At 40.2% G+C, this 27,340-nt stretch overlaps 1 protein-coding gene across 4 annotated transcripts in view; it reads left to right on the top strand.

The window, feature by feature from the left end:
* Positions 1 to 27,340, top strand: part of NOL4 (nucleolar protein 4) — a 248,946-nt gene that overhangs the window by 116,421 nt on the left and 105,185 nt on the right. For 3 of the 4 annotated variants that reach the window (XM_034762851.1, XM_034762850.1, XM_034762852.1), the window contains exon 6: positions 26,109 to 26,392. In XM_034762851.1, coding sequence (XP_034618742.1) covers positions 26,109 to 26,392 — 284 coding nt within the window. Of the gene's footprint in view, positions 1 to 4,384; positions 4,470 to 26,108; positions 26,393 to 27,340 lie in introns of those variants that run through there. The other variant, XM_034762853.1, reaches the window with a different exon arrangement.

The raw sequence follows: 27,340 nt of genomic DNA, 5'->3' as shown, positions 1-27,340 counted from the left end.
TGTTAGTCTCTAAGGTGCCACAAGTACTCCTGTTCTTTTTGCGGATACAGACTAACACGGCTGCTACTCTGATACCAGTTAAAAATAAGAAATGTCAGGGAATACAAGAGTGAAGGTCCCTGTGCCCAAATTAACTTGTTTACGTTGGACCGACATAGTATTTTTTACTTTGCATGGTGTCAAGTATCAGGGGGTAGCCTTGTTAGTATGTATCTAAAAAACAACAAGGAGTCTGGTGGCACCTTAAAGACTAACAGATTTATTTGGGCATAAGCTTTCGTGGGTAAAAACCTCACTTCTTACCTTTCACTCTATACATCTGAAGAAGAGAGGTTTTTACCCATGAAAGCTTATGCCCAAATAAATCTGTTAGTCTTTAAGGTGCCACCAGACTCCTTGTTGTTTTTATAGTATTTTTTTTCTTTGTTCTTCATAATGGGCCAAATCTTGAGGTCTTTATTTATGGCCAGATTATAGTCCAGGCTGTGTAGTTGTCAACAGACATAAGAGGAAACATCCCCTCCAAGCCCCTGCTTGGTCTCCCTGCTAGGTCTGTGTGCACATGAAAAGCAGATGTTGTGCTTTTGGTACCCCACAAAATAGATGTGTAGAAAATGGACAAAGTTTGGATTCTACCCTGGATGCCTGGTAGTCCAACTGAGAAGGCTCAGGGGAGATGGGGTAAGGAGCAAAGGCAGAATGGGAAGGGCTCATGCTTCTCTGCACTGCCCCTGGGGTACATCTACATTCTGCTCATTCCTTGCTCAGGCAAATTCCCATAGAATTCAGTAGAAGGAGCTGCCTTTCCGTGGGGTCTTTGGGTTCCAGTGTGCAATGGTGGTGATTCTGGCCTCCTGAATATCTCAGTAGCTCTCTGAACTTTGCTGAAATTCCTGGTTCTGCTGAGAGGAGCCGAGGGTGGGGGCATTTTTCCTGATAGAATGATCAGGCAGAACTATTGAGAACCAAGTCTGGAAGTTTCCAGCTCTAGGTTGGAATAACCAATGCAGTGGAAGACTCATACCCATGTTTGGCGAGGGTGCTGGAGAAAACAAAAAAGCCACAGGATATTTAATGACTAAAAGTAGTCAGGACTTTGAAACAGATGTAAAATGTAGCATCTCATAAGAACATAAGAACGTCCGTACCGGGTCAGACCAAAGGTTCATCTAGCCCAGTATCCTGTCTACCAACAGTGGCCAATGCCAGGTGCCCCAGAGGGAGTGGACCAACAGGCAATTATCAAGTGATCTCTCTCCTGCCATCCATCTCCATCCTCTGACAAACAGAGGCTAGGGACACCATTCCTTACCCATCCTGGCTAATAGCCATTAATGGACTTAACCACCATGAATTTATCCAGTTCTCTTTTAAACGCTGTTATAGTCCTAGCCTTCACAACCTCCTCAGGTAAGGAGTTCCACAAGTTGACTGTGCGCTGCGTGAAGAAGAACTTCCTTATATTTGTTTTAAACCTGCTGCCTATTAATTTCATTTGGTGACCCCTAGTTATTGTATTATGGGAACAAGTAAATAACTTTTCCTTATCTACTTTCTCCACATCACTCATGATTTTATATACCTCTATCATATCTCCCCTTAGTCTCCTCTTTTCCAAGCTGAAGAGTCCTAGCCTCTTTAATCTCTCCTCATATGGGACCCGTTCCAAACCCCTAATCATTTTAGTTGCCCTTCTCTGAACCTTTTCTAGTGCCAGTATATCTTTTTTGAGATGAGGAGACCACATCTGTACGCAGTATTCGAGATGTGGGTGTACCATCAATTTATATAAGAGCAATAATATATTCTCAGTCTTATTCTCTATCCCCTTTTTAATGATCCCTAACATCCTGTTTGCTTTTTTGACCACCTCTGCACACTGCGCAGACATCTTCAGAGAGCTATCCACGATGACTCAAAGATCTTTTTCCTGACTTGTAGCTAAATTAGCCCCCATCATATTGTATGTATAGTTGGGGTTATTTTTTCTAATGTGCATTACTTTACATTTATCCACATTAAATTTCATTTGCCAGTTTGTTGCCCAATCACTTAGTTTTGTGAGATCTTTTTGAAGTTCATCACAGTCTGCTTTGGTCTTAACTATCTTGAGCAGTTTATTATCATCTGCAAACTTTGCCACCTCACTGTTTACCACTTTCTCCAGATCATTTATAAATAAGTTGAATAGGATTGGTCCGAGGACTGACAGCAATAGTGTCCTCTAATACCATGCTTCATTATCAAGAGGAAGTCCAGGTCACAATCCATAATGTCCTGTATGCACAGCCTGTAAGAAAGATATGACAGGAGAAATCTGTAACATCATCCAACATCTGCTTATATGTCCTTTTTCCCCCAAACCAATTTGCATGCCTACAAATATCAGAGTTTTCCAGTGGAATACAGAGTGTAAAATATTACCTCTTGAGTTGAAAATTATTTAACCAAGAGATTCTTCAGTGTTCAAGAATTCTGGTTGGTTGGTTTTAAAAGCAAAACCATATGTTGTTACCTGACTTAGCCTTTCTCCAATTTTATAGACTGTGACTAAGAAAATGCAAAAAGGAAGAAACCTCACACTAATTAGATGATAATGAATACAGGTGCTATAACTTTTTAGTGAATTACACTAATATGTCTTCATAGCAAGCTGTGGGAATAGAGTCAGGGCCAATAGATTTTTTTTATTTTTAATGTTGTGTACATGTGTATTGCAGAGGCATGCCACGACTCAATTTAAGGCAAATCTAAATGGGTTGTATAATTCTACAGATGCTGTGTTAAGGCTACAATGGGCCAACAAGTACGGTATTATGTGGCCTTGGGAAAATATACTGCACATTGTTTCTGCTTTGTGAGTTTCTCAGTGTAAATACATTCATTGCAGTATTGGGATTCAAGGTAGTGTAGGTAGATACAAGGTACATTACAAGTCATATATAACTTGGTATACGGGGAAGGTTGTTATACAGCCACTTACTTGGCTGCCAGCCGAATAGGAGACCAGGATCAAATCTAAACTCTGGATTCTTGCACCTCTGGATGACTTCTTCTCCGAGGTGATTTTTCCTCCTCAGTTTCCAATGAGAGTGAGGTGGCTTAGGGTGGTGTAAATTAAATTCCTCTGCAGCTTCCTAAATACTTAGTTACAAGGAGTCAGTGCAAACTTTGAGGAGGTGTGGTATACCATAGCTGCTGCAACATGTATATAGTAGTGCAGATGGCACATAGCCGAGGGGAATGAGATATGAGCGTGATAATGGAAACCTCAAGGAGTAGTGAAATCAGTTCCATGTAAATGGATGGGTGAAAATTCCATTCATTGTGGTATAGTATCCTAAGTTGCTGACTCTTAGAGGTGAAGGATCCTTGGCATATGACCTTGGCTGAGATAACAGAAGAAGACATGATCGTGCTCAGATCGCCAGGGGGTATGCAATAATAAAATGTTAAGGTTTTTTTTTATAAAGGCAATTCAATTTTCATGCCAAGTTTCTATTTTAATTTAAGATTTAAAAATGTGCAAATAATAAAAATATACAGATTCTGAAATCTTCTTTGTCTTTTCATTGAGGAAAAAGTGTTTAAAATGTAGTCAGACATTCTGCAGCAGTAAATATCTGATATTTACAATATGGATTACTCAATTTCCTTTTTCCTTGATGAACAGGGCTCCTTAAGCTTATTGTGGTTGTTCTCTCTGATTTATATGAGAAATGTGGCTGCTGAGATTTGCTTTTGTCAGCATCCCCTCCCCCACCTCCGGAAACCTTAGCTCTTCAAACACTGATGCTGCGCTCTGTGTGTGTGTGTGTGTGTGTGTGTGTGTGAGAGAGAGAGAGAGTGAGTAATCTTAAAAGAAATAGTATATGGATAATAAATAGGAAAACAAAAGTTGAAGGACTTGGCTTGTGACTTTATTTCTCTTTTTTACACTGAGCTATTAGTGCAGACTAAGCATAGGCTAACGTTTATGAACATGTAGTGGTTTAAAAACAGCTATGTTGCATTTAAAATCAGCAATTTAACATAACTAGGAATGGCAGCTTCATTAAATAACGCCGTGATCTTCCAACCATATTCTTAACTAGTAATCTCCCTGTAGCAAAGTACATAGATAATCAACATCCCAGCCTGTCAGTAAACTTGTTGGGGAATTAAATCCTAGAGGAAGAATCCCATAGCCCTGGAGGAAGGCTGAGTGCATGTTTCACTGTCGTCTTTTCGGCTCATCTCAGTAGTCCCATTGCTAGAATGTGCTCAGTTGTCATAGCAACACCATCTCCTGCTTCATACAGGAAAGATTAGCTCTTACTGTGCAGTGGAGAGAATTTAGGGGAAGTCAAGCTAATCCCTGGGTGCACTGTGAGAGAAAGGTTGGACCTCGCCTGAGGGATGCTGTATCTGCAATGATAGAATTGGCCTGCCACAGACACTGGTATTTAAGTTGAAGAGCAGAATTCACAGTAAGTGTCGGCTCCTCTAGAGTGGAATATTGAATGAGGTTTTCTAAGTCTTGTTGAAGACTGTCCCATGCCAACAGTGGAATGACAGCAGGAGGCTGTGTCTGGAATAGCAATATGTTTTGCTAGTTGAGGTGGTATTTCAAATATTGATGAAAAGCTTTAGCTCTTTAGAAAACTAGGGGGTAAATTTTTAAAACCTTGAGATGCACACCTAAAAACTGTAAGCATGTCTCATTTGGTGTGCAAAACTGGACAAGTGATGAAGAGCATGCCTTGCAAATTGTAGTGAGTGTGCAGTTGTGTATGCAATATTCTGCACACTTAAGAATTCCTGTGTGCTGAAAAATAAGTGGGAAAGCGTGAGGAAACCTATTTGTGCTACTACAGTCCTCAACTGCAAAAATGCTGAACTATGCATTTTAAGCATGAAAATTTAGAAAGAAGGTTTCAACAATGATTTGTGTTCTTCACTTAAAACCTGCACAGAAAAATGAAAACTTTATTAAATGGATAATCCCACTATAATACCAGCTTTTCTCTGAGGAAGAGTTAAAACTAATTTTTTTATTTAGCTTACTTTATGTGATGCTGTTATGACTTGACATGATACAATGTGGGAAATGTGGCTGTAGCTCCGTATTTTGCTGGATAGAAAGGATGTATTTTAATTGTTGGATGGTCTATTTTATTTTTGGTGTTCTAGCTTTTCTTTTATGTGGTCCTGTCTTCCACTTTTAGTAGATGCTTAAGTCTTCTAGTTGTTTAAGTTATGAAGGTTACAATAAACTCTGAAATGTCTGGTGTTGACATTTATTTTTACTGTCAATTTTCTCTCAAAGTTTATTTTTGTGGGCATAGTTTAGGCATTCATAAGCAAGTAAACAAAATATGAATGTTTCAAATATTCAGCATATGGATTGTTCACATTGTATGTAATAAAATGTCATGTTGATTATTGACTTAAAAGTTCTGGTTATTTTGAAATCTACAAAAACTTTAATTCCAAACAAATACATATATACTATTTTTTCTCCCTCATGTCTCTTCTTTTCCTATTAATGAGAGGACTTCATAGTAATTAACAATAGTAATATAGCACAGTTTTTAGAAAGACTGTCTTAACATTAATTAAAAATTACTGACATGGAAGAGCTGTTTTCAGTTTCTAAAAAGAAGATATTTCCATATATCTAAAATATTTTGTTTTTTTGCAAAAACTCAATTTACACACACAGTCTATTTAATGAAACAGCCTGTTTTCCACTTTTTACCACAAAAACTGTAGACCTCAGTATGTTGCCATGCCAGAGACCTGAGTCCCCTCACGCAGTGGAGGAGATGAAGGCTCTTCAGAAATTTTATGCCCTCTGCCAGTGGTGCTCAGAAGGTGGCAGACTTGAGCCCTGATTTGGTTAATGAAACAGCTTTCCTCTCTACAAACACATTCTCTTGGCTATTTTACAGTAACAGTAATAACATTGCTACTCCGGAAGGACATTTGTTGTCCATTCATATAAGTGCATTAATAGTATATATCTACTACAAAGAGAGGAATTTAGGAATAAACAAGGAAAAGGTTCTAAAGCATTAGGCCACTATCAAGGCTGGCCTTTGAGTCAAAGCCAGACATAGTGATGGGGAATCCACACAAATGCCAAGGAGAGAAGGGATGTTGAAGGAGAGGATTACAGGAAGTCTAATGCACAGGTTTTAAGTGGAAAGAGCTCAGAGAAATTACTGCTTATTCAATTCAATTTAAAATGGAAGTATTTATTTTTCAAAAATCCTACAAAATTAAGAAACATAGGGAAATATTTATCAGAGAACTTACTGCATACTTTCAGTCCTCTGTACTTAACTGTGTATTGAAATATTGAGAAAGACAAAGTAGGTGAGGTAATATCTTTTATTGGACCATGTTCTGTTGGCCAAAGCTACAAGCTTTCGAGCTACACAGAACTCCTCTTTGGACCTGAAGCTCTACACAGAGCTCAAAAACAGTGTGTAACTGTGTAACTCAAAAGCTTGTACCTTTGGCCAACAGAAGTTGATCCAATAAAATATACTATCTCGCCTACCTTGTCTTTTCTCATATCCTAGGACAAATGAGGCTACAACACTGCAAACAACATATTGAAATATTTGCCACTTAACATAGTTGTCTGTAGATTTACAAAAATTGTAGACCATTAATGGCATGAATGTAACAAATTTGTCTCTCTTTGTTAATACAAGGTAAGCAATTTGTTGGAATTTCTTTCATGCTGAGATCATGTGACTTGCTTTTTCCGTCTTTAACCTCTCTGTGGGACATGGCTGAGTGAATTTTTGCTGGATTGGTATTTCAGAGAGCTTTTAAAGGCAATTATTTTCTCTTATGAGCTTTATATATTGAGTTAGTCTTATGAATTCTCTCTGTACGCATTTCAGAAAGTTGGCTACAGTATTTTTCAGAACTGATTATCGTTGATGTTGAATTTGTCTGATTTTTCTTGTAGCTGCACTAAGGGAGTTGGGTTTCTACACACACTTTAGGAAGTGCATGAATGGAACTACTTGCATTAGTAAGGTACTAGTTAAAATAAAAATGGGTGCCCGAATAAGTCCCAATGTATGTATTCAAAACAGGTACACTTGCAGCACTCTCCCTTACAGAGATACATATATAGTGTTCTTGACGAATCTTAACATGGATTTCTTCTCCCAAAGCACTGGTCAGGAATTTTCAGTCATTGTTTTTTTCAAGGGAAAATGCTGTTTCCACAAAAATTAAAATTTGTCATGAGAAGTTTAACTTTTTCTGAAATCTTTCAATTTTCTGTCAGGAAAACCAAAACAAAATATTTCATTTTTTGGTCAGGTTGAGCCAAATCAAAATGTTTCAGACCAGTTGGACCTTAATCTCTGCTCACCTGAGTTGTTGTGGTGCCACACAGGAGTTGTAAGGTCAAGAGATTATAGAACTAATTAATAGGAATTCTCTTTTCTTGAAATTTGTCTACTTTATTTAAAAAGCTCACACAGCACAGCGTCCACTTCCATCCTGATCCTACTCTTCTTGAAGTCAATGGATGCTTGGTCTCCATGTTTCATATGGATCCTGTTGCAGGGAAACATACCTAAGAGATTCTGCATCTCCAGCGCTGACAAGAGGGAGGGAAAAGGGACAATTGTACCAGGACCCTGAGCTCAGGGCCCACTCCCCCAAAATGTCTGTAATGTCAGTGTAAATAAAATTAAATGGGTGGGGGAGGACCCCATGAACATGATGTACTGAGGCCCCAAATTTCTGTGTACCTCCCAGGCAGCACTCTGCACCTCATAGGACTTGGCTATCTTAGTATCCACAAATATGACAAAATCATAAATCTTGCTGTGTCCTAGCAGGAATCTCATTACAGTGATAGCACAAGTCACAAGATATCACAGTTCATAGCTTTTACTACCCTTCTGCCACAATGCAGCTGGGTCTATTAATCAGATATTTGTCACTTGCATGTTATTAATAAGCAATTATTCTAACATTAGTGGGGATCTTGTTTCACAGTTGTGAGGCACTAAATCTCTTGATGTTTTTACATCTCTTGAAATCTTCTAAAATGTGTTCAAGCAACATATATTCAAAGGAACATGAGCTGGGCAGAGCTGAGGAGAGAATTCACAAGTAAAAGGGGCCCATGAGCTAAGAATTTGTATATCTTATAGCAGAAGCAGAGTTTTGTTTTATTAGTTTTTGAGACATAAACTCAAAGCCTCTTCAATAATGTCTCTGTTCTTGTTATTTAAATATGTCAACATGTAGTTTTAAAGAATATTTTTCTTTCAAAATTTTAGGTTCAAAGTTTTCCCTAATTTTAAAATAGTGGTAGTCAAATGTGGGAAATGCTGATTATCATTTACTATTTTAAATCTGCTTATCTATTGTGCTTTTCCCTCACCAGCCAAAAAATTGTAAAATTCAATTTTCTCTAACTTTGTGTACAATCTATTTAGTGTAGTAGGCAAAATTCTTTCCCTAGCAGCCCACATGTGGCTCCCATTGATTGCGGTGGGATTATGAACAAGTATCTAAAGGCATATTTTGGCTTGGCCCCATGTTTTCTTCTGGCTGGCTTTGCAGCAGTTAATTTTAAAAAACCCTATTCTCAGAGCTGTGCTACAGGTCTCATGTTTCTATATGAGGGGACGTGATTATGTTGATTTTCAGTACTGCAAAAGGCATGGAGGGAAAAGTGAGAAGGCTTTCCTGGGCACTTCTTTGGATCTCCCTTTCAAAAGGCAGTGAAGATCCCAAGCTCTCTCTCATGTCTGGCAGGCCTATCAGAAAAGGGCTAGGGTTGTTCTTTTGACTTGCAACTACATTAGTTGTCAGATTTCTCTGTTGTGGCACTTTAGAGAACAACGAGGAGTACTTATGGCACCTTAGAGACTAACAAATTTATTTGGGCATAAGCTTTCATGGGCTAAAACCCACTTTATCAGATGCAAGCAGTGGAAAATGCAGTAGGAAGATTACATACATAGTACACGAAAAGATGGGGGTTACCTTACCAATTCTAATGAGACAATTCAATTGAAGTGGGCTATTATCAACAGGAGGAAAAATCACTTTTGTAGTGGTATTCAGGGTGGCCCATTTCAAACAGTTGACAAGAAGGTGTGAGTAACAGAAGGGGGAAATTAGCATGGGGAAATTAGTTTTTAGTTTTTGTAGTGACCCATCCACTCCCTGACCCATCCACTCCCAGTCTTTATTCAGTCCTAATTTGATGGTGTCCAGTTTGCAAATTAATTCCAGTTCTGCAGTTTCTCGTTGAAGTCTGTTTTTGAAGTTTTTTTGTTGAAGAATTGCCACTTTTAAGTCTGTTATTGAGTGTCCAGTGTGGTTGAAGTGTTCTCTGGTTTTTGAAAGTTATAATTCTTGATGTCTAATTTGTGTCCATTTATTTTTTTGCATACAGACTGTCTGTCTAGTTTGGCCAATGTCCATGGCAGAGGGGCATTGCTAGGGTACTGAATCATTTCAAACTCCTGAGGCCATTTTGGGGGACATAGAAGCCTGGTAGTTGTAATGGAGAAGAGGGTGCTGCTGCTTGTGGCTGACATGTGTCAGGAGAAGAAATGTAGGTTCATCATTTTGAGCTGGTAATCTTTTTTTGCACAGGGATTTAATTACTCATTGCATTCTTTTCCCCATTCAGCCCTCTAGCATCTGGTCACAGTTTGACTCAGTAGTTTACTAAATTGTTGTTTATCTAGTCAGTGTGGGTTAATGTATAATGTGTCACCTGCATGGGATGTGGCTGAAAGACAGCACTGGCATTTTATGTATATTATTGAGGGTCACACAAACACTGATGTGTAGGCCAACCTTCGTGTTATCCAATTCTTTAAGTGAAAACGGCTTTTCAGATTTCAAAAAAAAATCCCCCAATCCCAACATATATAGTGACATTTTATACATAGACTATAACCTCTAGTAATGTTGCAGGATAGTGCCATTAAACCTAAATTTGATTTAAGTCATCTAAGCTGCTTCATTTCTTCACTTTTTTATCAGTTTAATATTTTTAAGTTTTTTGTATCCATGAGTAATTGAAACTAGGGTCCAACATAACCCCCTCAAGCCTTTGGCATTTGAAAGGACTAAGTATGTGCAACTGGCTACAAGTTTGTACTGGTGGATCTCAACAACTTTTGATAACGTGAGACACTGCAATCTACGAATAGTCACATCCCAAGCCAAAATCAAAGGAAATTGGCTTGTACAGAAAGCTACATTTCTGATCTTATCGTACCAGGTAATCAGTCCTGTGTACTTATCAAATGCTACACAAACTATTGTGGGCTTATCTTCTCATGGTTTGCACCCCAGCTCATACGCTAGCTTGGTAACCATATCAAAAGCACCATTAACCATTCCTTTTTCTGTCCACAAAATTTGTTTTCAGCATAACTCTGCTACCAGTGCCAAGATACAGCTTAGCTTCTAGTCCTTGTGCTGCATCATAGTCTCCTATAGCAGAAGCTGCATTATTGTGTTTTACAGGTATTCAAGCAATCAGAGTCTCCAGAAATTGCAGCATTTCAAGGGTAAATCCATTTGAGGAAATAGTCTGTTCTCATTCAAAAATCTGGTGACTGTTTCCACAGAAAGATTAGACTTCCCCCACTGCATTAGTTTTGGCCAGTCTTCTGATATGCTTTCACCCAAGCTCAAACTATCCAAGATTGTTCTAAATACTTGTGGGGCCATACCTCGCTATTGATGAGGTAAGGAAAGAAAGAAGCATTTTCAAAATTTCTAAACAGTTACTTGATACTTGATCCTGCGAATTGTCTCTGAGAGTATTCCCATAGAATGGACCATCAGGAAATGATGTCTACTGCTCAAAATCTCCACACAAATAAACAAACATTTCTCCAAATGGTTTGGTTGACATCTGGGGCATTGCTTGTCTGCATCTCACATCAATTTTTTTTTTTTTTTTTTTTTTTTTAGTATTCATCAGCCTACCAAACTCATTTTATCAATGATAATAAAATTATAATTTTCTAAATTGTTTTATAACTTTTGAGGTGATTCACTGTCTAGCTCTTAAATTTTTATTGCTCCCAGCATGCAGAGCAGAATAAATAGTGGCTTCAGAAACATTTACAGCTGCAGCACCAGTTGATACAATCAGTAAAACTCTTTCAGACTCAAATTCACTGTTCAAAGTGCAAGTAATAGACTTGATCACAGTGCTTTTACTGCTCCCAGCTTTCCCTTGGATTATGACTTTTTTTGTCTCATTGGTTATATTACTTTTTGCTACTGCAGTAAATCTAAAATCTGCTCTTTTTTTGCTGTAAAAAATCACATTTGGCATTTCATATTATCATTTGTTTTTGCTGTAGGTGTAAAAAATCAAAGGTCACCTGAATTGTTGTAATCATTGTAAGTGGTGCTCCAGTCATGACTGAGATCTATATACCATGCATTCCAGTTTCAGCATGCCTAGCTAGTCCATTTGGTCCCACATCAGAAACAACCAGCCATTCACGAAGAAAAGGATTTTCCTCAACACCAACTATATTTATCCTTGACTGCTGGAATTTCTAACAACTGGAGCTCTTGCTAAACTTTTGTCTCGAAATTATCTTTCCATGTAGAGAATCTGTTTGCCATTTCCTCTAAGTTTCACCACAGTACCTTCAAAACGACTTACTGCCAATAATAATTATTCTGCTCTGTATTTGCACTTGGTTTAACGCACAAAAAAATCTAACATCATCAGGTGTTCCTTCATTTAACCCAGCTTTGTCCTTTTTTAATATTTTGAGAACAATTTTCTTGCATTCGGTTGGATTATTTTCCAAATCTGGATTCTGTGGATAAAATTCTCTGCTTTCTGTGTGGATTGCTAGTGACTGTTCTGACTGAACATTAACTAATTCAAATGTCCTGCTGTAATGACAGAATGGCCAGCCCATTGAAATGTTACTTGGGCTAAGTAGTCTCGTTCCTAGCAAGTTTTTAGGGGAGGAAACTGTACTGCAGTTTTTGCAATATCACCATCCATTACATCATTACTTAGAACATTTCCAAAGAATTGCTTTAGGGCTTTGACCTGAGCTCCCCTTTTACTCATATTTAGTTATGTATTTGAATACAGCATCAGTGGACAGGATGCACTGTGTATTAGTGTTGGCTTGTCAATAATGTTCATATACAAATCTATTGTGCCAGTTCACGAAAGAATCATTTCTTGGAGTTTTACATTGCCACTTGCCTTCAGTCTTGACCAGGTATCTTGTAAGTGAAAGGGGAACTTACAGTATAACTCTTCATTACTGATTTTTTCTTATAGATGGGCATGCCATTAGCAACAATTATAAGCTGTATGTAAACTTTTTCATGACACTTTATTTCTGAATAGTATCACTTACATGCATGCATGACAACTTCTGGAATGTCAACATGAGGATGCATTGTCATCAGTGTTGCTCAAATATTTTGCTATCATTGACCACTGTTCTTAGTCAGCACTATCAAGCAGAGAAACATTGAGTGCTTCATTGAGCCACAAAACACCAAAGATATGGGGACTTCTAGTCCTGAAAGTTGGCGTGATACAAGATTCCTTAACAATGATTTATTTGTAAAGAAATCAGGCTGATCTTGGAAGAACTATGAAAAAATGGATATTTGTTAAGAAGTTTTGAAATCCTTCTGTTTGATACATTTTCTGGCATTGCTAAGTATTCTGTTTCTAGATCTACCATTAAATATCGTTCAGGCCAGTGCAAGTCAGCTGCATTTAACATGAAGAACAGCATCAGATGTCCTGAAAAATTTGCACCATGTCCAAGAGCTCATTGCAAAGCGTGTGCCAGTAGGTGTCAGTACCCCACAGAGCAATTGTAAAACATTTGTTTTTTTTCCACCGGTGGGCTCTGCTTTCAGTCTTTTTTTTTTTTTAGTTGATGTATGTTTACACCATTTAATCCATTCCTTTTTACTCAGTGTTCCTTGCTGAAGTGTGGTCCATCTCTTTAAAACATCAAATATTTGAACTATTGGATTGACAATATTAACTCTGGGTGAGCATAAATCCACAGCTGTGGTAGGAAATGGCATTATAAATGTTATAGCAAAGTATCTAGTAATCTTAAGCTCATTGACGGGATCTATGGAATCTTCTGGCCATGGTAGCTGCTCATTATTTATTGGCTCTATTTACCAATAGAGCATCCAAAGCTGTTCTGTGCTTCTAATTTTGATACAGTTTGAAGAAGGTAGATGATCAAATGCATCACTATCTTCAGGGAGCTACAATAAATTATGCTCTTTTAGTTCTAAATCTCTGTTGAAAATATTGTGCTTTGCATGGTGTCAAGTATCAGGGGGTAGCCGTGTTAGTCTGTATCCACAAAAACTACAAGGAGTCCAGTGGCACCTTAAAGACTAACAGATTTATTTGGGCATAAACTTTCGTGGATAAAAAACCAGAACCAGTGTTGACAGGGCCAGTTCGATCAGTAGGAGAACATTTCAATCTCCCTGGACGTTCTATAACAGATTTTAAAGTAACTATACTTGAACAAAAAAACTTCAGAAACAGACTTCAAAGAGAAACAGCAGAACTAAAATTAATTTGCAAATTTAACGCCATTAATTTGGGCTTGAATAGGGACCGGGAGTGGCTGGCTCATTACAAAAGTAGCTTTGCCTCTCCTGGAATTGACACCTCCTCATCTGTTATTGGGAGTGGACTACATCCACCCTGATCGAATTAGCCCTCTCAACACTGGATCTCCACTTGTGACGTAACTCCCTTCTCTTCATGTGTCAATATATAATGCCAGCATCTGTCATTTTCACTCCATGCATCTGAAGAAGTGAGGTTTTTTACCCATGAAAGCTTATGATTAAATAAATCTGTTAGTCTTTAAGGTGCCACCAGACTCCTTATTGTTTTTGTCAAAAATATTATTTCTCTAAATACAAAAGAGACTTTTTTACTCTTTTTAAATTAACATGGAAGTCAATGTGTACATCTACTGAATCCAATGACCGGGGTGTGGGCGGTCACTCCTAGTGGTTGGTGCCAGTTACTCCTAGCTGTTGGAGCTAAGGGTCAAAACTGAAGATAGTATCAAGTACCGAGCCGTAGACGGGCATCAGGTGCATGGCCCAGGGTCAGAGCTGGAAACCGACGTCAGGTGCCTGGAGCAGGGCAAGACAGCAGGAACTTGGAGTAGACAGGAGTCTGGGATAGGAGGACAAGAACCAAGAATAGTGGGGGAAGCGGGAACGAGGAGCGGGCAGGAATGCAGGGCTCAGGAGTCAGGTAAGCAGGAGGGGGTATGTAGTAGCAGCCGGCCAGGGATTCCTTTAGTTGCTCAGACAACTTCCTGTTGTTGCTTCCTGGTTTATATAGAGTCCCTCAGCCAATCGGGGTGATGGATGTTTCCACCGATCAGGAGCTTTGGGGGTGGCACTCTCTGCAAGCTAACCCTTCTCTGGACCTCTGCCTGGTTACTCAGGTGAGCTGCTGAGTTGTGGTTGTGGCCTTGGTGTTGCCTGGGGATCTGTGGGCCCACGTTCAAGGCCCATGATCCTTCATACTGATTTTGGAATGATAACATGCAAGAACCAAAAACAGAGGGAGACAAAGCAGGCTGCTCTCTAAGGCAGAGACGCACAATTCACACCATCTTGATCTAATCTGGCTCTTGCCAGACTGACTCTGCACCCTTTCCTGCAGAGACCCTTAGCTTGCAAGCAGGACCAGGTAAGCACCCTTCCTTCCCGCCCCCCAGACACTCTGAAAGCAAGAGCTTGGTGTACAACACAGTCCTCAAGAATTGTACACCAATACGACTTGGTGCACCCTGGCGATCCCTGTTCAGGAGGCTGTAGTCTGAGATCCATGTTATTTTTAGTAGGAAAAAATATTACTTTACTTTCTCAATTGATTATAAATGTCATATAAATGCCTATATATCTCTTGCAACGGTTGTGGTATTTGTACTGTGGGCCGGTTTGTTTACCTGCCGCGTCCGCAGGTTTGGCCAACCGTGGCTCCCACTGGCCGCGGTTCGCTGCTCCAAGCCAATGGGAACTCCTGGAAGCGGCGGCCAGTACGGACCTCGGCCCACACCACTTCCAGCAGCTCCCATTGGCCTGGAGCAGCGAACCGCGGACAGTGGGAGCCGCGATCAGCTGAACCTGCGGACGCGGCAGGTAAACAAACTGGCCCGTCCTGTCAGGGGCTTTCCCTAAACAAGCGGCATCCCAAGTTTGGGAAACACTGGTCTCTGACACTGTCCGTCCATTTGCAATCATAATCAATGCGCTGGTGAGATGTCCAAGGTTCAGTATTTAACTAGTATGCTTTCTGAGATGGCAGTCTATTTTCATGTTGTAGCCTTTGTAGATGTGTACTGTTTTTTGTTTTGTTTTTGGCATGATATAGTCACTGTACAGTAAAATTCAAAAACATAACTTTTGAAAATCGCATCTGTTATGTTACAGCCTGACAAACAGAGAAATGCCATTTAGTTGAACATAGAGTCTTGCTTTGCCTGGCCACATAGTACTCCTTTCAGTGTTTACCCCAGGTGAGCACAGAGATACAGTAACACACATATTCCCACGTATTTCACAAACATTTAACAGGACAATTAAAATAAAGAGTTAACTTCAGAAGGGATGTGCAATTTGGACCTCCTAATAATTTATTTTATGGAAATTTGAATTAACTACATAAAAGAGCAGCCATCCCAGGCTCTGAGCATCCTTGGCAAAGTTTTTAAAAAAATACAATGAATCCATAACAGAGTCTAACAACTGAGCCACACAGACTCTGTCTTGGCAGCAACATGAATTAAATTGCAGTGTAACAATACCCCCCCCCCCAAATTAGCACCAGAGCCCCAGATTTGGATTCTTACACTCAGGCTCTCCCCTCAGCAGAGTGGATGTAAGTAGATCTCAGGGTGCCAAAGGTGCTGTGGCTGACACACTGAGGCATAGGGTGCAAGAGACTGTAATTTAAAGAAGCCCCCCTCTACATCAATGTACACTACCTCTACCTTCACTGGGTATAAGTTGCTGGTCCAATATTTTTACTTGATTTTCAATATATGAGTATTAAATACATCTGCCCTCTGCATCAGGGCCTGATCCTGCAAACCTCTATGAACATAAGGAGTACAGCTGACTGGAGAAATCTTAAAGGAACCATATTTTGTTAAAATCAAAACACTAGGGTAATCAGGCTGATTTAACTGGAATTTCATTTCAGAAGAAAACTGGAAAAAAAGTTCTGATCATGTTGAAATGTTGCATTTCAACATGGTTGGAACAAAATTACTCTGACTTTCTTTTTAATGTTTATAATATAAATATTTTAATATATAATACAAAATAAAATAAAAAATGAAAAGAAATGTTTTGATTGACTTGAAACAATTTCCATTTGCATTATCCTTCACAGAAAACTTTAAAATTTTCAGTTTTTGTTAAGATTTGGAACAAGGCCAAATCTCAAAATCCTTCACAAAACAGAACTTCCGTCCTGGGCCCAGTTCTAATTACTGGTCCCATTTAAAGTCACAGGCAACTCGCATGAATAAAACTGTTCAGATTTTCCAGGACTGACTCCTTTGTATTCAGTGTACTTTCAAAAACTGAATAACAGTATTATAATAAAAAGAATGCCATGAATTATTTAAGAAGATATTGTCAAGATGGAGATGCAGGAAATGTGGCCATGATCCAGCAAGTCTTACAGCCATGCTTTGCTTTATGATAAAATTGTAACATTGAGGTGACTGGGACCACTCATGAGCATTAAGGTAAATGTGTGAAGGCTTTTGCCAGGATCTGTCCTTTAAAAAAGGCTTAAAATATGGTCCCACTACTCCATCGAACTCTGGAAAAAACACCCATTCCCCCAAATTAGGGCATTTAGATTGGGCAGAAAAATTAGCTATCTGCCACCAACATAACTACAGTTTTGGATTTCTTTGTGATCAGAGGTATATGAGATTCTTTCATTTCTGCTTGTCTGATCCCTTTTAGTGAGCACACGGTACTGTAATATATAAGAATCCTGCTTTCTGTTAAGAGAAATCTTCGGTTTCAGTTCCTTTCCTGCTTACAGGAATGGAGAAGACAGGTAGAACCAGGGCCTTGTAAAGTTTGGGACCTCAAGCAACAACTTGTGATGAAAGTTGCTTAGGATATGTGGGACTCAAAGCAATCACTTGTTATCTTTGTTCTTAAGGCCTTCTTCTCCTGTCTTGCTGCTGGAGATAGGCCTGGGGGAAGAGTAACATGCCATGACCTTTCCCTCCCTCCAATCCTGCTAAAGGAACAGCATGCTGTGGGTTGATGAGGCTATGCAAGGCCCCCAAGCCGTCATTTGTCTTGCTTGATCTCAAGGCAAGCCTTGAAGAGTGGAATTACAGAAAAATTTATTTGTGGGCACCCACAAACCAGAATAAAGCGGATAGTTCTGATTTTAGGCCTTGACAGTGACTTTAAATGTACCTTGTTAAAAATACCAGTGTTCAGAGCAGATGCCTTATAGAGTATTTCCTCCACTGACTCAAGAGCTATAGACTTGATCTTTTATCTCCCTCTTTGTCTCCTGGCAGGTCTGTGTTTGTTTTGATCCTGAAGTAGAGTATGACAGTATAAATATATACCAATTTGTACAATGGGGCAAAAGTAAGGATGAGCAAATGTATTTAGCAAAACCTTGAGTCTACTCAAACATCCTAGGTTCAAAATTAGGAATCAGACACAAACCTCTTTTGTTTCCATTCTGTCTTGAGTTGGCAACATTCCAGTTCCTTTCTGCTGCTAAGAGTGGCAGCTGTTATTCTCCAGAGTCAAGCCTTCTACAATCCTGGGCAAGAAAGAGAAAAAGGAGGTCATTGGAGCTGTGGAATACTGAGTGCTTGTGCCTTATTTAGGTACCTAACTATGGATATGGAGGGAAGGGCTAACTTTGAGCTCTTGCTTTTTAACATGTTGGAACTAGCTCTTTGTGCATGGTTCATTACTATTGATTACTTTTTTTCCAATTGAGCTCCTTCAGTAAAAAGCCAATGTCTCTAGCACTCTTTCCCCCTGGTTTGAATCCTATCTTTCATATTAAGACTTCGTACCTTCTTCCTGTCCCCTTTTGAAGTATTTCCGTCTCAATCTTCTCTTTTCCAAATGTCTTCCCCCCTTTGGTGCATATCTCATTTACATCTGCAACCTTGGCTGACACTTCTATGCATATGAAACCCAAGTTTACATCTAACTGAATCACCTTCTTTTCCCATTATTCTGTGTCACCCAATTTACATGTGCAATTATGATGATTGTGCATGCAAAGCAGGTGCACAATTATGCAGAGACTTTATAAATTTGTCCTTTTCCTGTGACACTGCTTGCACTGTGACTGACATGGCTCTTGCTTTGTTTGATGGCTGTTGGTGCTGTAGAATGACAGTTCACTGTACTATTAAATACACTGTAACGTCTACCAATAAGAGAGCTGCATTTTTTTATGGATAAACTTTCTCAAATCTACTGTTAGTTTCTGAAAAACTTGCAGTTTTGTTTAATTTGTTTTTCTGAAAGAAGAGATGTCAATTTGATGTTGATTCCATTTTGGATAATATGTGTGTGTGTATATATATTACATCTACTGTTTAAAGACCACATCCTACTCCGATTGAAAATGGTGGGAGTCTTTCCATTGACTTCAGAGGGAGTTGGATAAGCCCTAAATGCTGTTTTGTTCTTTCCTGCTTTTTATGTATTGTGAATGAGCAGGAGTTCATCAATTAAATAACTTAAGGCTGAATCCTGTGTTACTGAAGCCAATGGCAAATCATTAATTGATTTGAATTACGCAGGATTAGGCTTTCAATGCAGAATCTGCTTAGTTTAGTTCACAAATGAGATAATTTGCCAGGGGAGTATGAAAAGTTATGTGCATTGAAAAGGGGAGAAGGACTTGCTAATATTAGTGGCTTTAGCTAAAGTGGACTCATTCTACATATTCATCTTTCTCCTAACGTGCAAAAATGCATTGTTGATTGAGTTATAGTTGCTTCTGGTTATCTTAGGTTACATCTACATTACAGACCACTGGTGGTGGTGTGTTAGGGTACAGGTAGCCACACGCCACAGTGAAAAGCAGGCTGTGTCCACAATGTGGTGTGCAGATACATGTGTCAATGAAAGGCTCTGGAGGAAGGGAGGCAGTGGGGAAAGGCCCTGCTGCAGGGAAAGGCTCCAGCAATGGGAGCGGGCAGAGCCTTTCCTTGCTGCCAGATTCTATCCATGTGGTGGGGAAAGGGCTCCAGCAGCATAGAGCTGCCAGAGTCTTTTCCCCCTACCAGAGTGTTTGCGCCTTTGGGCTAGTCTACACTGCGGGGGGATCGATCTAAGATACGCAACTTCAGCTATGCGAATAGCGTAGCTGAATCTAAGTATCTTAGATCGAATTACCTGGGGTCCACACGGCGCCATCGACTGCGCTACCGCCGCTCGCTGTGGTAGAGTTCTGGAGTCGATGGTAAGTGTGTTCGGGGATCGATTGCTACCCACCAGTACGGCGGGTAGTGAAGACGTACCCATAGAGAGGAAATGCCCTAGCGGTGGAGAACTGGCAGAGCCTTCCTTCGCTCCCCTCACCGCAGTCTTTCCCTGCCACAGAGAAAGGTTCCACAGTGGGGAGCTGCCCAAGTACCCAAGCCTTTCCTCACTGCCTTCTCCCACCAGAGCCTTTCCTTACTTATATTACAGCAAATATGTGTTTTCTAGATGTTCCGTCCTCGTGGATCCCATCCTTGGTGCTGTTGTAATAACTGGGCCTCTAAATTTATTTTAATTGTGATCTTAACTGTAAAAAGTATATTAAAGTTCATAAGATGTTACAATAACGTATAATCACAAATGTTGATGGGAAAAGGTATAAAAAGGAGACAAACTGAATTAGTCTAAATGAAAATATTAATATGGTTTTAAGACTGTTAAAATGCTTGGTAAAAACAGAAAATGTGGAATCAGAAATTAATAAATCAATTTTAGTTTGTCGAATATTAGGCTTAATTGGGTTGGGCTATTCCATTCATCACTTCCTGTTTGGGTCCTTAAAAGAGACATTGGGGGTAAAATAGTGAAGAGCAGATGGAGGCTCCTGGAGTGAGCTTCACTGTCATGGTTGCCACTCCCACCATCCCTTCAGACCCCAGCCTCTGGTTCTAATCTTGAGAGATCTAATCAAACCAGACCAGTCCAATCCAGAGAGAGGAATGCAAATAACATTGTCCCCTCTGCCAATTCTAGCTGAATCCCAAACATCACCTGGGATAAAATGGGATCAGACATTAACAATAACAGCAACAGCTCCAGCTCATCTCAACTAACACCTTCTCTTTTACCCAAAAGGACAGTTATTTAATCTTTGATCCCATCTAAGAGACTATCAGATCCAGGGAGGTTTCAGTCCATGCATCCTTGAAAAAAAAAAGGCAGCGGTACCAAGTGCTGGAAGCAGGGGGAGCGGTAAAGATCCTTACAGATTAGCCAAAACTCTTGACCACAAAGTCAGATTGCTTCCCTTGGTTAGGTCCAAGATGGGATGTCACCACTGAGGAAACCGAACCTTTCCTCTTATATCAGGGTCTCTTCTAAAGGATTCTAGCCAGTCTCTGATGACAGAAGTAGGAAGAGCATTATTTCTGCCTTGAGGTCATCTGCACTTTGAATTTTTCTATTCTATGCTGGGATATAAAGGCTAGAGATCAGAGGATTGCTCTTGAATTCTTTAATGTGTAATTCTTCATCTGTTTTTGAACTAAATATGTCATATATCCTTCAAAAGGTAGGTCTTTTATTGATATGAACCTCTTTTGATTCAAACCAGATGCAATCAACCAAGATGCTCTTCTCATTATAATCCACAAAGTCATTGACCTTGCAAGATGTATCTGCAGCATGAAGTGACACTTTTAGTGCTGTCTTGGAGACTTAAGTTCCTCTTTAGATTCTAAAAAACGTTAAAATCTCTCTCAGAGATAGTCCATTGGCTGTCAAAGTCTGTTAATTGGCAGTTCTGAGCTGTAGAGTATCTGGATCATTTTGGGAGAAAAATATATTCTTCAATCTTTTTGGATCTTTATACTTTGGGGTTCATTCGGTGGACCAGGTTGTCTGGACTTTTCATTTGCTGCGTATACAACTAAGAAATGGAGAAGGAGAAGTGGCATGTGGTGCAGACGTAGCTGCAGTAATCATGTTGGCATCCAAAGCTTTAGGAGTTAATAGCTTGTTCTTTGACAATACCCTGAAGAGAGATCAGTGCCAAGCTCCAGACTTCGAATGGTGCTCTTTCCTCACATGGACAGCAGGGGTTGCTGACTGATCTAAAGGAATCTGCACCACAGTTTTAGAGGCCTTTTTCTGTGGTCTCTTTGATCCCAGGGAACTTGGGTAACCTCTCGGCTAGCTGGGGACCTTCTTACTGTGTTTTCAAAGAGTGAATAGTACGCTCAGACACAAGAAGAGTTTGAGTCACATGCACCCTTTATAGACTTCCCCAACAAAAACCACTTGAAACATACCTCTGGGGAAAGACACTGGGGAAAGGACTTAAAATCTGTGCACTTCCTGGGGATATGTCCTTCCCCAAACAGAGCAAATAAGCAAACAGTCTTTTGATGTGGCCATCATTCAGCAGTATAGCCACATCACTTGACAGGCAGGTTACCAGAGGACTTCAAGTCAGCTATTCCAGTGATGGTAATTAAACTAATTACACTCCTGGTGGGGGGCGGGAGGTGTGTGTGTGTGAGAGAGAGTAGAAATAAGGCAATGATAACAACTGCAACTAACAAAGTTAACAACTAAGTAACAATGACACAAGAAGTAACAAAGGGATACGGAGGTTGTTCCATCTCACAGTAGGAAGGAAGTATCAGGGGGTAGCCGGGTTAATCTGTATCTACAAAAACAACAAGGAGTCTGGTGCATGCATCCGAAGAAGTGAGGTTTTTACCCACGAAAGCTTATGCCCAAATAAATCTGTTAGTCTTTAAGGTGCCACCAGACTCCTTGTTGTTTTAGTAGGAAGGAATGCAGTGGCTTTTGGGTCCTTTCCACCCCTTACGCCATAAGGGTGGGGGGAGCAATGGCATGTAGTGCACGTGCATGGCCCCAATGGATACTGCTGGCTAAAGATTCCAGTCTCTCGCATGGGGGCACATGTGCACCAAGAGTGGGCTCCATATGGAGAGATACTCAAAGGAGAAATTGTAACCAATCACAGCACAAAACAAAAATCCAACTGTCATCTTGACATCATCAGATTCCACACGCTGCTGTCAACATATTCTACAAGCAGCTGTGCTCATGCTCGCGCGCTCTATGTTGCTACAACAACCCACATTCTCTCTGTTGCTAAAGGTCCTGGATGATCAATTTTTTTTCTGCTTCCTCCCCTAAGAAATGCTTCAACGGGGTGTGTGTTTTCAAAAAATAAATCAATGTAAGCTGTCCAGTAGGAATATGCACAGGTTACATTCATGGAGTGTTTGAAACCTAATTGTCCATTCATGCAAGATATATCATACCCACACATGCAAATATAGGACCCAGCATATATCCCTATATTTCTGAACCTGCCAGCACCTCTCCAAGTACAAACCAGTGCCTGTCGCTGAATGATGGAGGAAAATATATTTGGTAAGGAAACAGATTTTCAGCTTCAACAGTTTATTGCTGCTGAGGAGTTGTGATAGACATTAGAAAAATATGCTAATAACATGGCAAAAATACCTTGTCTGCAATTTATATGAAAGCAACAGTGTGCTAGATGCTTCATAGATAAAATAAGAAAATAAATCCTTAGATCAGAAGAGTTTATAATCTGAGGGCCAGATAGTGCCTGGGATGCTCCAATGAGGCACTAGGTGCTGGGAGGATGCAAGAAGTTGCCCTTTATACAAAGGCCAGATATAATCACCATCCCTACACACCCTAAGTGCAGGGACGGCACCACTAGGGCACAAGACTCAGCAAAGCAGACAGGAGGGGGATGGGAAGTTGCCAGGAGCATGGCAGCAGAGCTGGCCAGGTACATGGGGTAGGGAAAGTATGCTTCCCTTGAAGTCAGTGGGACTATTTGTGAGAATAAATTCTATTCACAGGGTTAGGGTCTCTAGAGGATTAGGCGCTTGGTCTCAATCACAGAACAGCTGTTGTTTTAATGTTAGTGTATTCTCTGCAAAAATAGCTCAACTGCCCAGGAATGAAATATGCTAAACTGTGTAATTTAGTTACCTTGGTAACATCTGTAAGAAGCTATCAGTACTAAAATGCTTTTTCCCCCTTGATTCTTTTATGGTAATTCATATTTATATTTACATAGAAAAAGTGTGTTTATAGACATACCTCTGATCATTCTCCCGCTAGACATAGATTTTTAGTCCTAAGGAGAAAGACAAAAAGTGTATAACTATTATTTACTGTAAGCATTTGACTTTATATGAGAGACAAGAGTTTACTATACAGTAATTGAGTCATTTGTAGGTGCCGCTAAAGTTACATTGATAATACTTGTATCATTGTTTTAATGTCAGTGATTAAGTACAATTGTTCATTCTCAGGGATTTTTCAGTAGTTAAGTAATAAAGAGCTGTTTACATTTAATACATTTTTTTCTGTCCTCTGTTACCAGTTATCTCAATATACATGTGTTAACCAAGGCATTTCTCAATCTTACTTTGTTTGGACTTTCCATAAATAAAGTTACAATTCTGTATTTCTATCTTATTTTTGAGCATAAGACCATTTGAGAAGAGTTATAAACATTGTTCTTTATCTAAAACAATATGTATCTTGGATTAGGCACTGTACTAGAAGCTGTATGGACTCCTGTTCCAATAGTGTGATAAAACAGCTTGTATAGTTCTACAGTTGCAAGTAGAGTTTTCAACATTTCATTTGATTATGCACAGTAGGGATGTGTCTGGTCAAAGGCTAGCATGTATAGTATATTCCTTTAATAGGTTTAGACCTTTATAAGGGGTCAACTCCTGTTTGATGTACTTATTCCAGTGGTCCCACTGAAGCCTTGGATTTGACCCAGGTATTAATTTATAGGTGGTTCCAATATACATATATTGAATTGGTGACTAAAAGATGTGATATGTCCATCTAACAGTTTTGTACTGGGGACTTTTATATTTCCTATGTTCATTTATTATTTATAAAACAACCAAACACCTAATACAGGATTTGTAAATTTGCTATTGCAGCTGTTGCTTGTAAAGTATTCTGTTATGTGGGAAGATGTTTCCTTAAACTAAAGCAGTGGTGGGCAACCTGTGACCCGCGGGCCGCATGCGGCCCATCAGGGTAATCTGATTGCGGGCCATGAGACATTTTGCTGAGGTTGGCTGTCCACAGGCATTGCCCCTGCGGCTCCTAGTGGGCGCGGTTCTCTGTTCTGGGCCAATGGGAGCTGTGGGAAGTGGTGCCTGCAGGTGAAGGGGCCACAGAGACGTGCTGGCCACTGCTTCCAGATTTCATTGGAGGAGACTAGATTTCATGGTCTGTGTTGCTTTTTTCATGGCTGTCAATTTGGTAGGGCCCTAGTTATTGATAAATAGTCTTGTGGAACCTGGGGAAGAGTGTGCACCATTAGCAAACCAGAGAAAGTGACTATACAAAAATGCTGTTGAATGCATCCAGTAAGCAAACTGAGGCCAGATTCTGACACCTTTTCCTACATTGCATACAGGGGCGGCTCCAGGCAGCAGCGCAGCAAGTGCGTGCCTGGGGCAGCAAGCCGCGGGGGGCAGCCTGCCGGTCGCTGTGAGGGCGGCAGGCAGGCGGCTTTCAGCGGCGCGCCTGCGGGAGGTCCGCCAGTCCCACAACTTCGGCAGCAATTCAGCGGCGGGGATGCCAATGGCGTGGCACCAGCGGACCTCCCACAGGCGTGCCGCCGATTCCGCATGACCAGCGGACTAAAAGGCGCCTGCCTGCTGTGCTTGGGACGGCAAAAAACATAAAGTCCTATGGCACCTTTAAGACTAACAGATGTATTGGAGCATAAGCTTTCGTGGGTGAATGCCCACTTCGTCGGATGCATGTAATGGAAATTTCCAGGGGCAGGTATAAATTTATACCTTATATATTTATACCTGCCCCTGGAATATTTATACCTGCCCCTGGAAATTTCCATTACATGCATCCGATGAAGTGGGCATTCACCCACGAAAGCTTATGCTCCAATACATCTGTTAGTCTTAAAGGTGCCACGGGACTCTCTGTTGCTTTTTACAGATCCAGACTAACACGGCTACCCCTCTGATAAAAAATATAGAGCCGCCCCTGATTGCGTAGTACATTGCTGTTCAAGGAACAATCTTAGAAGTTACTTGTAACAACAACGTACAAAAATTTCAGATGAAAATCTGACTTGCTCTTAGTCTTTTATTGTAATTTTTATTATTTCAGTTATGATTGATGTATAGTTTGAGAACAACTGAGACATGGTCTTTGTACCGGGAGTCAACTTTCCCAGCATAATGTCCAATGCTAGTAATGAATGCACAAAGCCAGGGAACTAAGACATTTTTATATTACACTACTTATGCCCGAATTTTTTTAAATGGCCACTTATGCTGCTATTTAAACATTTAGTCTGCAGTAAAATATTTTCCACCTCCTTGAAAACTGAGAGCCAGATTCTGCCCCCTCACCACCTGCAACTACACTGACTTAAAAAAATGTGATGCTACAGCGATGGACTTGGTTAAAAGAGCCTAAATGGATGGACAAGGGCAGAATTTGCTCCTAAAAAGCCAGTGTGATACTAGTTTTTGTGTGCACAATTGCACTAGTTTGTAGCCCAGATCTTTTCCCCTAACTTCGACTATCATTCCATAGATTTATTTCCCAAGCTTAATTTTACTTGAAGACTATTGTGTTTTATTGCAAAAATGCATTAGATGCTAGACATCATTCAGTTTTAATTTTGCTGTGCAAAACACTGTGAAGCTATAAATTCTGTTTGATCTGGTACAGAGTTAACAATGGTGGCAGGTTACTGAAAATATGTATTTTGTTAATAGATGATTCAGCTGCAGAGAGTTTTAATGGCAATGAGACCGTGGGACACAGTTCCAATGCTTCAGGTGGAATACACTGCAGGGAGATGGCAGAAACCAACAGTAATGGCAAAACAGATCTGGAGCAGGATGAGCAGCCTCTGAACCTGAGTGACAGTCCCCTCTCTGCTCAGCTGACTTCAGAATACAGACTAGACGATCACAACAGTAATGGAAAGAACAAATACAAGAACCTCCTAATGTCTGATCTCAAGATGGAAAGAGAGGCAAGAGAAAATGGAAGCAAGGTAAGATGCTCCCACATTCTCCAGTTATAAAATGTATAGCTTAGAAAAGTAAAAGATTTACAAGACACACCCGGAGGTTATTGCCAGTTGAGCATTTAATGAAATTTGTGCAATATGTGTCGCATTGTTACTTAGATCCTGTAGACAGACTTGCATGCGCTAGTTTATGTATACAGTATATACATATGTCATGTTTAGACACTGACAAAAATTAATGTGGTTCCCTTTCAAGAACAGATGTTATAAAGCATTTTTATAAACTATCTGAGCTATCCATCTGAAATACTCTTAGAAGGCCATCCTATCGCCAGGGCCGGTTCCAAGCACCAGCTTAACAAGCAGGTGCTTGGGGCAGCCAAGGGAGAGGGGCGGCACCTGCGGCAATTCGAGGGCGGCAGGTTCCTCACTCCCTCTAGGAGCAAAGGACCTGCCACTGAACTGCCACCAATGATCGCGGCTTTTTTTTTGCTTGGGGCGGCAGAAATGCTGGAGCCGGCCCTGCCTATCGCATGTACTGTATGTCCATAGAATGAATCGGTTTAAATGTACAATATTTATGCCCTTGTGGATTATTACGTGGAAATCACCAACATTTGAAAAGAACTGGATTTGGTTCCTTCCTGATTGTTTATGTATTATGCAGCCACCCAACTTGAATTAAAACTGACAAGTTTGCTCTATGAAGCTGGAATTCCCTGAGGTCTTTGTTCTGAAGTCTCCATTTATGGACAGGAGAACAGTAAGGTGGTTATGTTGTGGATAAAGACAGATCCTACATGTTAGATAGCTAGCCCGCTAGGAAGGCATTTGTCATGAATGTGCATTCTAAGGAAGATGAAGAGATGGTCTATTTAAATAAATTTTCCATTGATTTGCTCTGCTCCTATTGGTGAGAAGTCCTGCTTTTTATCTGACACTCAGGAGTGGCTCCAAGCACCAGCGCACCAA

The sequence above is a fragment of the Trachemys scripta genome, chromosome 2 (assembly GCF_013100865.1).
Source record: "Trachemys scripta elegans isolate TJP31775 chromosome 2, CAS_Tse_1.0, whole genome shotgun sequence".
Lineage (NCBI taxonomy): Eukaryota > Metazoa > Chordata > Testudines > Emydidae > Trachemys > Trachemys scripta.
This window is presented reverse-complemented; position numbering and strand designations above follow the sequence as displayed.